This window comes from Aulostomus chinensis, chromosome 16, assembly GCF_037954235.1.
Source record: "Aulostomus chinensis isolate RoL2024-O1b breed Wild chromosome 16, RoL_Achi_v1.0, whole genome shotgun sequence".
Lineage (NCBI taxonomy): Eukaryota > Metazoa > Chordata > Actinopteri > Syngnathiformes > Aulostomidae > Aulostomus > Aulostomus chinensis.
The window spans coordinates 23,356,841-23,370,945 of NC_141335.1; the positions used below are offsets into that span (position 1 = coordinate 23,356,841).

A 14,105-nucleotide genomic window follows, 5' to 3' on the forward strand; every position below is an offset into this window, starting at 1 on the left:
TTGCCAACAGTTGGCTCTATTGACATTGGGCCTATTAACAAGAAACTGGGCTGAGTTGTTCCTCATGCCTTAATGAGCTTTTTTTTTTTTTTTTTTTTGTTGCAAAGTTTGACAAGTCTTTTACTTGGTGACACTTTTAGGGTGCTGGGTGCGACTTGCTCAGGGCTTGGATCCCGCGCATACCTGCATGTTGGTCAAGTCCATTTTTTTACACTGGGTTTTCCTTTTTATTTGCCACCCATGTATATCATAGTCTTGGCGTTCAAGGCTCACAGCAACATACCGTATCTCTCAAGAAAAGCTGAACCAGCGTCTCTCATTTTATTAAGAGGGGGACCAAAGCTGCTAGTACTATGTGGTTCTATTTGAATGTTCTTGAAGCAACCGAGTATCATCAGGTTGTTGGTGTAATGCTGCAAGACTGTAATGAAAGTTGGGAAAAACTTCATTCCTGTCCGGTCTCCTATCTGCTTCAGTGTTAGTTCACCACAAGCGCTTCAGTTTAGCAAAACATATCTTTTTGATTTAGAACAAAATTAAAAAGACTGAATTTGAGTGTTCTCCTTTCATGTAAGAGGCCCAGAGGTTCTGTTTAACCAAAGGATCCAGATGCCAAGTGGTCATATGAGAGAGACCCACTCAGGTCCAAGTCAAACAAACCCCAGGTTCAGGACTGCTATCCTGTCCGTCCCGGGGATTGAAATGGCGCAGCCTTTGTGGCCAATAAAAGCCTCCAATTGTAGAGACGAGTAATGAAACGGGGCCGGAGGCTTAATTCTTCTTCAGTTTGTGTGATAAGAGAAACACGCAGCCAGTTTCCATCCACATATATTTTCATACACAGCTGATCTTCCCTGTCGAGTTCAAGACGAACAGTGGTGAAAGAATGTGTAATTGATACGAATGCATGTATAAGTTAGATTATTTGGCAACTGGCATGCTTTCTTACATAGGTAGTTGGAGAATGTCAGAGCTGAACATGGATTCCATGTGCATCCTGCTCTACATGAGCACTTCAAAAACCTGCATTAGAGAGGGTTAAAAAGTAAAAGGGGGCAGTTTCAGTCTCATGTGACATGGTGAAGCACTGGAAATGGACTGATGTGCACTGCAGTAAATGGGCTTGTGATTATTTCTTGGCTTTGATTTATAACACAGGACATTCTTGTCGCATTTCTGATTCATGTTGGGGGACATTAACTCACCCTTCTCTGTATCATCTTATTTTCAGCAAATGAGCAACAGTTGAGTAAAAGCAGTACCTCTGCTGTAGAGGACTAGACATCAATAAAAGCTACAAGGCAGTTTTATTTGGTTTGTAAAATGATTTAATGTCTTAATGGATGTCTCTGATAGGAGAAGGGTGTGTTAGTGTTCTCCTCTCTCTCTTATTTCACACTTCCCTCTTAATTTTGTTTTATCATGCATTTCTTTTGTCTTTTTTTTAGGGATTTTAATCAACACTTATGCTGTTCTGACTACTTTTTCTCCATTTTGGCATTTAACTTTTGTCTGCCCATATATTTTTTATTTATTTATATTTTTTTTTTGAAGGTGAGGCTAGTGCGCTCCAATCCCCCTAGCCCGCAGTTCAAAGCCTCTTTCGACGCCTCGTACCAGGTGTACAAACTCTACCAGATGGCCATTCACAAGGACCCTCCTGACAAACCATCCGAGAGCCAGGTCAGAGGGTGGTAGGCATAGGTCAAGCTGCTGTCGGGGTACCCAGGGAGGGGCAGTGGGGTTGACATGTTTGGGTACAAAGAGAGGCTTTCTTCAGAAGGAATTATCTTCTGTATTTTCAGCTATGACACATAATGGGCTAAAATGTATTTTCACAAGATATGTACATATGTTATCATAGGAGAGGTTATTTTCACAAAGGTAGCGCTGGTATGTATTTATTGGTAAATGGTAATTTAGTGCAATTTAATGAAGTTAATGTTTTAGAAATGTGTTCTTTTTTGAGAGGGGGGGGGCATATTTATCTTTATGAGGACTCAATAAGGACTTCATCGATATACAGTGTTATAACACTGACAAGAAAATGGAGTTGATAAATTTTTTCCAGGTTTTGAAAATAGACAGTTAAAGAATCAGTACAAAATACCAGAATGTCTGTATGAATGAGAAAAAAGAAAATTAAGGATTATAGTGCGTGTATGTGTAAAAGAGCGAGAATCAAAGGGAGAGGAAATGGAGGGGAAAATGTTTCCATACGCCATGGTTGAGAGCAGTGTTTCTCCAGGTGTCTGACTTGGCCTTCAGTCAGCCAGCAGGGTCGTTAGTCCTGAGTTTTTTCAGTTTTGGGGGGCCGGCTTGTCAGCCAAACCCTCCCAGCTTTCGCACATTTCCCTCGTCTGTGCCCCACCCCCACCCCCCTTACATCCCCCCACCCCCATCCCCATCACGCTTCCCCTCACGATTGATAGATTTTCTCTGTGCTTGCAGTCTGTCCAACCTTGTATACCTCCTCTAAAAAAGTCTGTGGCTATTTTATGATTAAGTTCAGACATTATTGGGATTTTTGTTGGCTATTACCATCTCAAATATCTCAAACCAATCTTTGGCAAAAGCTGGGACGTGCACTAGCCTCATCTTCAAGTTGCCTGTCAGCCTATTATTTTGAAACCCTCATTCAGTCTCCCAGAATCCCATTGTTTGCCTGCATTCATGTGTCGTTTTTGTGCAACAATAAAATCACTGCGTCAAACTCAAAACAGACTTGCTGTGTAACCAGCTGCCTTGAGGACTGTGAGACTGACATGAACCCTAAAATGCCAAAGCACTTGTATAACACTGTTTAAAACATTTTATTGTTCATTTCTCCACTGTGCATTCCTCCAAAGCGCTGCTTCCCCCCCTTTTTTCTTTTTCTCTTCAATAAAAACAACAACAACAACAAAATGATCCTCTAACCACTCACTGTCCTCCTCCGTTGTCAAACCCCATATGACCTCCATCCACTTTATCGCTCCTTTCCCTCTGCACCCTGTGCTTGAAGGTGAGGCTAGTGCCGGTCAGCTTTGAGGAACCTCGATTCACATCAACCTATCAGCAGTCGGCGGAGCTGTACGCCCGCTACCAGATGGCCATTCACGGTGATGACCCCGACGAATGTAGTGAGAGTCAGGTACTGCATGGTCATTATTCTGCTCCTCCTGTTGGGCACGACTGCACGTCAACCTGTAACTGTTCACTGGTTCAGTGGTAGCATCTGTTAGCCTTGATACAGGAGCCAAATGATTTCTACATTATACTTGGAAATTCTGATCAAAATGTGTAAAAGAGAGAAAGAATTCATTGGTTTATGCATTGAATAACAAGTATTGTACTCAAGTGAGTGGGAGCAGGAAAAATAAGGATTCATAAAGTTTACTAGTACAGTAAATTATAGACACACACCTCCTTATTGTCATATGTGTGTGTGTGTGTATATATGTATATGTATATATGTGTGTATATATATATATATATATATATATATATATATATATATATATATATATATATGTATGTAAATATAATATATATATAAATATATATATATAAATATATATATAAATATATATATATAAAATATATATATATATATATATATATATATATATATATATATATATATATATATATATATATATATATATATATATATATATATATATATATATATATATATATATATAAATAAAAAAGAGGAGAAAATAAAGTATAGTCTGGATGCAGAAGTGCTGGACATTCCCACTAACCTGAGAGGGCCTTTTGTCCCTCAGGGCTGGAAAAACAACCTCCTCCTCAAACCCTCCTGCCAGCAGGCCTCCGTAAATTACTGAATTCTCCAGCTTGTAAAAGTAAGGTAATTAATAAATAATAAAAAAGCTGTAAGATTGGGCAGACTGCGGTGGATTCTTTCCTAGTGCCATAACACCGGCTCGTTATAGGGAACTTCTTGAACAGCTTCAGCTTCGCTTTAAGTTCAAGGACTTGAGAAATAACGTCTGAATAATAATGATAGTAGTAAAAAAAACCTAGTGAGTAAATGTTTTAGGGAGGTGCTTTTAGTGTGGTATTGCTGCGCTTAGATAATACAGTATTTTGACTGAAGATGTGACTTAAGTGTATTGTAAAGTTACCCTGTCAAGTTTTAGTGCATTTTGGCAGGAAAAACAGCTACTTCCCAGTTAAGTGTCCACATAATTACAACACACAGGCAACAAGTTCGCTCCATGCAAATCTGCTGTCATAAAACAGAAACATGATGACCCCTAGAAATCAGACAAAGTTCAGAAGGTCAGTTAATCAGCTGGCTGATGTCTCTCAGTCAGATGCTGACAAATGACATTAAACCTATATTTCAGCGCTCTTAAAAATTCTGCTTTGATAGGTGTTCACTGTATTCCCCCACTCTGGAAGTTGAAATGTATCCTTCCCATCTGTCCATGAATGCCCTCTAAGGTTGGGTTTGTTACTTCTCAAGACCGTAACTCCACCAGCACCAAAGGCCACTTTGTGGACAAGAATCACAGCAAAGCTCTTTCCAGTACATCACCACACACGTTGCCCACCATCTGCATGATGGAGGTAAAAACAATGAAAAAAGCGCTTCTCCAGCATGCAGTAGTTCACTCGATCTATTCCTACATCGAACAGCCGTCAGATCAAGGTTTCTGTGGTAGGAATAAGATACTTATTCTTCTGTTCAGTGCACATTGTAAGCTCTCAACAAATAACATCTCTTGTGTCACATTACTACCCATCCACGAAGGCCGTACTTTATGGCTCCCGCTCAAAAAAATTTGGCTTGATTCCGATCCTCTGTAGTTTGAATTGCTAGTCATTTCTGAGCCCTCCGTACTAAACACTGCTGTGTTTATTTTCTTGCCAATCAGGTTTCTGGTTAACTCCCCCTGTTCTCTTCCCAGAAGCTCAGAGTCCCCCCCCCCCAATTGCCCTGCTGCTTTCACAAAGAAATAAGAAACACATTGTTGATGTGGTGATGACACATTCTGATTGTATTCCATTATATGCTTACTCCTGCTACCTGGGAAGTTAGCTCATTTTGTATTTGGTATTTATTAATCCATTAAAGCATTACCTAGGGAGAGAATCTGGAATACTGTCTGCTTGGTTCTGAGCAGGTTTATAGTAGAGATCGTGTTGTGTAAGTGTGTATTTGAAAGTTGACAGACCCTGCCAAATCTCTGCTGTCATTAGACGGCATTAGCCTCCAGTGAATAGCTTTGTTTGTTTAAGGATGTATGTATTTCCTGTCATACCATTACTGGAGGAGAGTCTGACATTTTTCCTTCCACATCAACTTGCGCTTTCCTCACCGAGTTGAGGCACATATAGTACTCCATCATGCAATTATTTGCACACAAAGACACACATTCGCTCACACTTACTGGTCTTAACTGTTGTGCTGAGCCGTGACTGAGTTCCTGCACATGTGGCATTCATTTTCAGGAAAACAAATCCCCTTAAATCTGTATTTACTCTTCTTGATGGCAATGATCTTAACATCTAGGAAGGGAAAAAAAACTGGAAAAACGCGGAGAAATTGTTATGAGGTAAAACAGGAAAGATGAAAGAAATGCGAGTGGAAAGAATCGTCATTTGCCCGGATTATATTTTTGGTTTTGCTGCTCTAAAGCCTTTTCAGAACATAGCATCATGCACAGTGGTAAAACCCTCTATAAGACGCATTCATTGCAGACCCGCTATTGTCATTTTGTGTTTATTTCATGCTCCGATCTTTGCGTTGCAGCTGTGTTTGTTTCGCTTCTCTGCTCTATAATCTGAGACAATGTGAGAGAGGGAACACAGCAATGTCACTCAAAAGTACAGCAGTTTGAGTGAAGCACACGGACATGAGATGTCCAAGTAGCGACTAGGCTTAAGCAGATGAGTGTGTTTATAAGTGTGTGTGTTCGTGTGTGTGTGTGTGTGTGTGTTTGAGACAGCTGCTTGCCCTCCTAATCGAACACAGATGAGTGTTTACTGTAGGAAAGTGAGAGAAAGAGAAGAAGTGATAGACTCCATGTGTTGAAGAAAGAACACCGGACACGTCTCTGCTTGCAGACATGTGTTGTTGCATTAGACATAGAGAGGAAGCTGATTGTATCTACATGTGTCTTCGCTCACACCTGAGTGAGAGTGCCCATTCACCCAACTACCCATGAGGGTCAGTGTTTGTCTTCTTCAGTCTGGCAGAAACTTGTGGTCTGTTATTTGTCAGTGGCCAGAGGTAGGTCAGCCTTGCCAGGCCCTAAGAGAGCAGCCGTACTCGCCGAAGCAGTGTTGATACAATGGTGGCGAGCAGCCATGGCCCACCATTATGTAGCAGCCCCCACATGAGTGCCTTCTGATGGGGAGGGGAGGGGCTTGGGACTGTCACACCTTTACCATGATGCATCCAGGTCTGCATTTGCATACATTGGCAGGCCGTAGAGCATTTTCACACACACTTTACGAATCAAATAATACAGCATTTTACTGCAAGGTTGTAGGGTGATTCTTGTTTCTACACAGCAGCCTGTGTTTTTGTGTGGCCTCTTTAAATGACATCATCTAATAAGTGCAGCTGTTGGTAAACTGCTTCGTTCTGAACAACAGTTTTATTTGTGCCCATCAGCAGTATTGCACGAGGGAAGGCTTAGCTGTTGGTAATTTGTTTGACGACGGCCACTGCAAAGTTTGGAAAACTGCACTTTACTGGCATGGTGAGACAGGTGGGGTACCTCATAAGGATTTTTTCATGTGAGGACATTGATGTAATGAATGCTGAGTCTGCATCGGTCATGAAAATGGCAAGATATGAATTGAATACGTTTCAGGCTCTGAATGTCTTTCATTTACAGTGCATTTCTATAATTGTGATTATAGCTGGCCAAATGTGCTTGAGCTGGGGAATGTCATGTTAAAATCACATCATGGCCAATACAGAGATCATTTGTCAGCTAGGACTGTTTCTGTACAACAATATGGTGGCCAGTACAATTTATCATAATCACAATACAAAATCTATACACATTTGGAGGTGGAACTGCAGCAAACCATCCACTTTCTTTACTGCTTATCCGTCAAGGGTTGCGGGGGGGGGGGTGGAGCCTATCCCAGCAGCCTTCAGGCGAGAGGCGGGGTTCACCCTGGACAGGTTGCCAGTTCATGGAAAGGCCAACACATATAGACAAACAACCACTGGCTCTCCCAGCCACGCCTACGGTCAATTTAGAGTCTGGATTAACCTGGTCCCCTCTTTATGTCTTTGGACTGTGGGAGGAAGCTGGAGCACCAGAGAGAACCCACACAGGAACAGGGAGAACATGGAGACTCCACACAGAAAGACCACGGGCTCAAACTCGGAACCTTCTCTCTGTGAGGTGACAGTGCTAACCACTGCACCACCGTACTGCCAGCTCTGGTACCAAACTTGTTAAAAGAGGCGTATGGAGAAATGCAGCGTTTGGGTGTGAGGGGTCCTGGCTGAGCTGCAGTGTGTTCAGTTCTCTGACCTGAATCTGAACGGGCCACGTTTAAAGCCTCCGTTGTGGAGATGGCTGTTCAAGACTGTGGTCAGATGGTTGTTGGTGTGTGTGGTGTGTTAATGGAACCTACAAGTGGATGCTGACGTGATGGATGCTATCAAGCTGAAGCAGGAGCCACACGGGCCTGATTGGCCCAGAGGCTTATAAAACTCCAGACAGGTATCAGAGGCGGTGTTAAGAATTTTTAATTTCGTTGTAGTTATAGTCAGTCATCGAAGACTGGATTTAGTTAAAGTCCCATCTTAGTCTTTTAGTTTAGAATAGCTTTAGTTAAAATTTAGTCTTTTGTTTTTAGTTTTAGTCTCATTTTAGTCTGAAGCAATATGTTTTATTATACTGAGATTATATACTGAGATTTTGCAAAGGGATATGTGATGTTATATAAAAACTACATACAAAGCATACATTAAAGTATTTTTTAAGTCATTTAAACTAAGATTGAACCACATTGCTCTTGTTAATAAGGATAATGATAATAATAATGAAACCTCAGAAGCCTGTTAGAAAAAGGGCAAGTTCTTGTTTATTTTCTTTATTTGACTTACAAGCCGCAAGAGTAAAGCTCCAACTGCGGGATGGCGGGCCTTCAGGTGTCTTTTTAAATTGGTCGTGTTTTTTCCACTAATCTTAAATCCACAACGCTCCCCATCCTTGTCTGGAACAACACAGTCCGTCTTTTGTTCGGCAGGATGATAACAGAAATGCGTCCATAAATCCGCTCGTCTTTTTCTTCCAACTTTCCACGCTGCCGCCACAGGTGAAGGTATGCTGCTCATCTTCACAGCGTCTCTGCGACATGCTACGTGCACTGCAACATCGCGGAGGGCGGGGGCGGGGCCCGCCAATCAAAAAGTCAGACTGAGAGGTCAAATTTATTTTGAGATGATTAATTGGTTAAAAAGAAAAGAAATCAAGGCATTAGGGATGGCTGTAACCCCGATAGTCCGGCCGGCTGCCGTCATCCTTTTCGTCATGTTTTTACTCGTCAGCTCATGGTGAACAGCATTTCGTTTTGATTTTCGTTGTCAGTACTTACGAGTATTTACGTTCTCGTCACAAATTATTCACAGAATAAAGTGAAGTCCATGAAAAATTTTCGTTTCGTTCGCCAAAATTAACACTGATCAGAGGGGTAGGAAGGTACTGGCCTCAGGAGTCAATGAAGCAGAAATTAAGGTGTGGAGGATTTTGAGGGCCTCAACGAGTTTTTGGTTAATCAATCTGGCGTCTCGGAAAGAAGAAGCAGTTGGTCAGTTGACTTACATTCCAAACTCACCTGTGGTCACAAGCTTCAGATAGTGACCTAAAGAATGTGTTGGTGAATACAAGTGGCCTGAATGACTTTCCCCCGCAAGGTGGCTGGAGATGGAGTCTAGACCTCAGACATCCAGGGAGGTTGGAGTAGAAATGCTTTACCTGGAGTGGAGGTCAGTTCAGGTATCTGATTAGGATGTATTCCAAGTGCTCCCCATTGGAGGAATTTCATTATTCATATTCTAATTAGCATTGAAAAGATAAATGTTGTGGCTTTTGCAGAGCTTTGTACGAAACAAAGATGTTTTCTTAAGTTTTGCAGGCTGGGATTTTGCTGTTGAGCCACTGTACTTCATTTAGAATCGATTTTGCCTTCAGCAAATATTGCACCTCCTGCGCTCGGGCCATATTGCCATGAATATTCCTCACCACAGGGAGCACAACAACCCCTTTCACCTCAAACCATTTACTCAGTTGTGGGGCAGGATTACTTTCTAATAGAAAGAGAGTCCTGTTAGGTTTCTTAGGTCTCTTCAGTCTGTGTTCTTGCTCATTAATTCCTGGGATGGTTGGGGCTCTGGACGTAGTGCGGGTCCATCTCGTAATCAGAAGCATCCTGAGGCCACCTGTGAGTGGTCGGTAGTCTAGAAAAGCCCTCCATAAAGACGGTCTGTATGGTGAGCAAGTATTTGTGAATTTTGTCAAATTTTTGATTAAAATCCAACTGGAATGGGCGAGTCTGAAAGGCAGTACAAGTGCTGGGTGTGTTCTTCGGGCAAATATAAACTATAAATGACAGATGAAAGTGCCTCATGCTTTAACGCGTCTCTGCCAAAACATCACCTGGGTTTTAGAACACTACGTTAGTGTCACCAGCACACACACACACACACACACACACACACACACACACACACACACACACACACACACACACACACACACATCATCCGAGATGGACAAACAGAGGCATCCACTATTTGGACGGGTCCTCTGGCAGGGCTTTTAGCTGCACCTCAGCCAGGACTGTCCCACCCACTGAACTCTGCCTTCAGCAACCGTTGCTATTACTAGCTGGACTGCTGTGCACAGACGTGCTCACACACAAGCAGAGGAGGATGATGTGATGGTGGGAATTTCCAGCAACTCTGGAGGGTCCTCCTATACTGAATATCAGCAATCGTGACAGGTCTGATGAACGAGTGACTGGGAAGCTGGTCAGCAAATTACTGAAATTTTCATTGGCGTTGCTGTTTTATTGAGTGTCTCCCAAAGTTTATCTGGGGACCCGCTTTTCAAAAACTATAATTCATTACATCCCAGATCACAATAGGCCTTATCTGTTATTCAAAATGAGAGAATTCGTGAATACATCAACTCCCTTGTGCATTTTTATTGCAATTTTCAATTTATCTTATCTTGAACAGGGGAACCAGCCACAGTTCTCGGTGGGTACCAGTCAGTTTAGTGAATCTATATATGAATGAACTGAGAGCAAGAGGCCCACTTGTTCTCCTCAATAAACAATGAACAGGAATAATTAAAGCTGTTGGTTTATGGTCAGTGTGCAGCCTGGTATTTTGGAGCCATTTTATTTCATAACACCCCTCCCTCCTTATTAAGTCCTGTCTGGGCCTTCTTTGTCCTGTGTCTCTGGTCATATATGGTACTAACCGTGCAATCTAAACAGTCACTTCTGATTCAAGATATCCTTTTGTTTTATATAACATTCCATTAGTTTTAGGCGTTTTGGTTTTATCGTGAGTTATATGCTATATGTGATTCCCAGCTTAGTTTATCATCAGTGGTTACACCCACAAATGTACTTTCATGTATTTCTTACATTTCAACGTCACTGATCATTATTTCAGCTGGATTATTAAATTTTATGATTTCCAAATATTATGAACTTATTTTAACTTGAATTAATTGATAACTTGTTAAAATCAAACCACTGATTTGCACTTTCAGCTCTCCACATTCAGGAGCTGTCTGAGGCTTTAGTTAGGAGATGGACCTAAAGATAAACCGACTAAATCAAAGTGTGTCCCTCCAGACGTGACCATCCCTCCTGGTTCTCTTTATAGACCAGTTCTGGCCTAAACATGGACATGTGCTACATTTGTCCTCCAGTCCGGCAGGTCAGCTCATCTGTAAACACACTGCTTTCAATCCTGGCACAAAAAACAAGCACAGGAAATCGTAGAGACATTGGAAGAAAGATTTACTGTTTCCACAGACATTCAGTTCCCTAGTAATTGATTTCTGATGTGTATGTGCAAGCGTGTTAAGAGATAGACTGTTTTGACACAGTAATGCAGCTTATTTAAGCTGTCACTGGGTCCTCCCTGGCCTGTAAGCTTTGGTTGATAGGCTAAATGTTTTCATTTGTGTAAATACAGTGTTCCTTTTTATGCCCCTTTGTGAATGGGGGTATTTGATATGTGACACCTGAGCAAAGAGAAAACAGGGAGGGTTAAATTATATAAGACAGCAGTAGAGATGTGTATGGTTTTCATTTATGCTTTTTGAAAAGTTGGTGACCCAGCAGACTGAATGACTGTTTTTTTTCTCTGTTCCTCCTCTGCCTCCCTCCACAGTTCCGGAGATTTCTCTGTGATTCACCGTTAGAGGTATGTATTTCGTTTGGCTTGTTGACAGTTTAATAAAGCCTCTTTTAAATGGCTCTACCTGTAATGGTTTGCCCCAAGCAAGAGAAGTGCTTCCTGCCATGGAAAGTAAATCCTTTGTTTCCATAATGTTTTTTTTCCCCCAATGCATGCAAAAAGTAGACATTTAATTTACACCAATGCCTTCTAATTCACCAATTCCATTTTTTTTATCTTTCACATATCCACCCACCTTTTCTCTCTTCAAGATCCCTCCAGCTGGATGAAGCCCAGTTAAGGGATTCAGGGAGTTTGGTTTCTTATTTGGGAGGGGGGATTTAACCCCTTCTGTCTAAGTGAAAGTAGGTGTCAAGGGAGGAAACTGTAAAATGTGGTGTCCAGATTGCATTGTGACTGTGTTGAACATGAAACACACAGACCGGTTGCTTAACCCTTGATAGAGTGGGACATACCACTGCTCCTCCCTTTGTGTGTTGTGGTACAGATTACAAGCTGATTAGGGTTCTCTGGGCATCGATTTCGGAATGAACAGATGGCTGTTGGCCTAGTTAGCAGGCACCATGGAAAGTTTGATGTCTGCCTTTGATGAAGTGGTTGAAAACCCTTGCTGTTAATTAGCAAAATTAGTTATAGGGATGACATCTAACAGTGGGTTTGCACACAGTTACACACAAGCTAAGAATAGCTTGATTAAGTTGTTTAATTGGACTGCTGCGTTGCCTCTTTTGTATTACACAGGACTTATTGGCCGAAGTACGTCTGCATTCTGAACAGTTAGTGGCAATATGCTCCCTTTCAGCTGGTTGCATCAGACTTTCTCCCGGTTTACCAGTTAACAAGTTAGTTAACCAGCAGCGAGTGGCATCCTTGTCAAACTGCTCAAATTCACAAAGTCAAACAAACTCCTGAAGCCGTGAAAGTAAGAGTTTGCCTCGTCATCTGTTCAGGAATATGTTGTTTTTTCTGTTGTTTTGCCTGCTGTCTGACATCTTCGTTCAAGGCTTTAGTGGGACGAACAGAGCATGTGCAGAATGGTGGGCAGGTTTGGGTCTGATTTAAAGCATATATATGCAGGAGTAATTCAGTGTCCAATTCCATTAGTCCCCCTTTAAAATGTATTATTTCAGTCAGACTGACAAGTTTATTTGTGTTTTAGTCTAAAGCAATACTTTGCCTATTCAGTTGAACATCACCTAAATGTACCGTGAGGGAGGATCCACATTTAGGCTTGGACGCTCTCTGTGGTCACTGAGTGAGATTGCGGTGCAGCCAGCCATCACCGAGCCTTCAGAAACACCAGTGGACCTGTAAGGTCAGGACAATTTCACCAATAATTAGACCCAGGATGAGCACCTATAACAGCCACTTTAATAGGATTGAGGTCCAGAAGCACACACAAACTGAGTCACCAGATGCACACTAGCACAGTCACTCTGTGTTGCCCTGTGGGCCCCCTCGGGTCTTCACTAATGAACATCATTAGTGTTTATAGGAAACAAGCTTTTATCACCTCGTCAAGGCTGGCGGCCAGGCACACTGAATTACACAGCTACACACACACTCACGTGCACAGACATTCTGTGGCACACTGCCTCACATATCTTCACTGTCCCTTCTTCCCAGATGGATTTTAGGATTTGGCCTCCTGTCGCCCGACTTGTTTTTATTTCTCCCTCTGATCTCGCTCGCTCGCTGCTTTTGTCTCCCTCCAAATGTTCTCCCTCTCAGTTATTGTATGTGGCTCTTCTGTGCTACCTCTGCGTGTCAGCCTCCATCTGTCTCCAATCAGAGTGCGATTAAAATACACACACAGACACTCACCACATGGACCAGCATACTGTGTGGCTCATCTTGTTCACATGTTGGTCTGCAGTTCTACAAATGTATGCAAACAGCATACTTAGAAATTCAACTACAGCTAATTAGCACTCAGGTTGTCTGCCTCGCTCGCTTGGTGATGTGTCCGTTTTGCCAAAATTGCAGACGATTCATGCTGGTAATTAACATCAGATGTTTCTGATTTGTTTAAAATATGCATTTACAAAGACAAACAGACGTGCAGACACATTTGTTCAGTGTGGAGCATCAGTACCTGTTGTCATGCATGTGTTTGCCAGTGCACTTGACCCTGCTGAGGTCTGTGACATGCAGATGGCAATGCTAACACTGCCAGGCCGCAGCACTGTGCCTTTTTTTTGTTGGAAGATAAAACACAGACTTAGAATGAGATTTTTTACACACAAATATCAACTTCATCCAATAGTCTGGCCATTATTTAATGTTATGATATGGGAAGAGAATGAGTGTTATGGTTTCTATGCCTCTGCAGCAGCATTATAGAATCAGATTGGATGTCTGTACTCCCCATTTTTCATTGACCTGATATCACTGGGACGCCTTGAGAAGGCTTTGTCGAATTTGGTTCAAATGTCCGTTGGTCCAAAGGGAAAAAACTAAAAAGATTTTGGTGGTCAAATGTCAGAGGTCAAATTCATAGTAACCTCTCTGAAACGTCACATGTCTGGAATGCTTGAGGAAGGTTCTCTGAAATTGACACAAATGTCCACTGGGATTTAATGATGAACAGAAAAGATTTTAGTGGTCAAGGCCAAGGTCACTATGACATCACTGTTCACACATACACTTCTATTTCCTCAAAGTCTTACTACATCTA

General features: G+C 42.0%; 1 protein-coding gene across 4 annotated transcripts in view; it reads left to right on the forward strand.

Annotated features, from left to right (window-relative positions):
• ate1 (arginyltransferase 1) overlaps nucleotides 1-14,105 on the forward strand; it is a 65,259-nt gene that overhangs the window by 12,832 nt on the left and 38,322 nt on the right. Inside the window, exons 7-9 of one of the 4 annotated variants that reach the window (XM_086180211.1) lie at nucleotides 1,555-1,683; nucleotides 3,005-3,133; nucleotides 11,402-11,434. In XM_086180211.1, the coding sequence (XP_086036337.1) occupies nucleotides 1,555-1,683; nucleotides 3,005-3,133; nucleotides 11,402-11,434 (291 nt within the window). The remainder of the gene's footprint in view (nucleotides 1-1,554; nucleotides 1,684-3,004; nucleotides 3,134-11,401; nucleotides 11,435-14,105) is intronic. The other 3 variants (XM_086180208.1, XM_086180207.1, XM_086180210.1) reach the window with 3 other exon arrangements.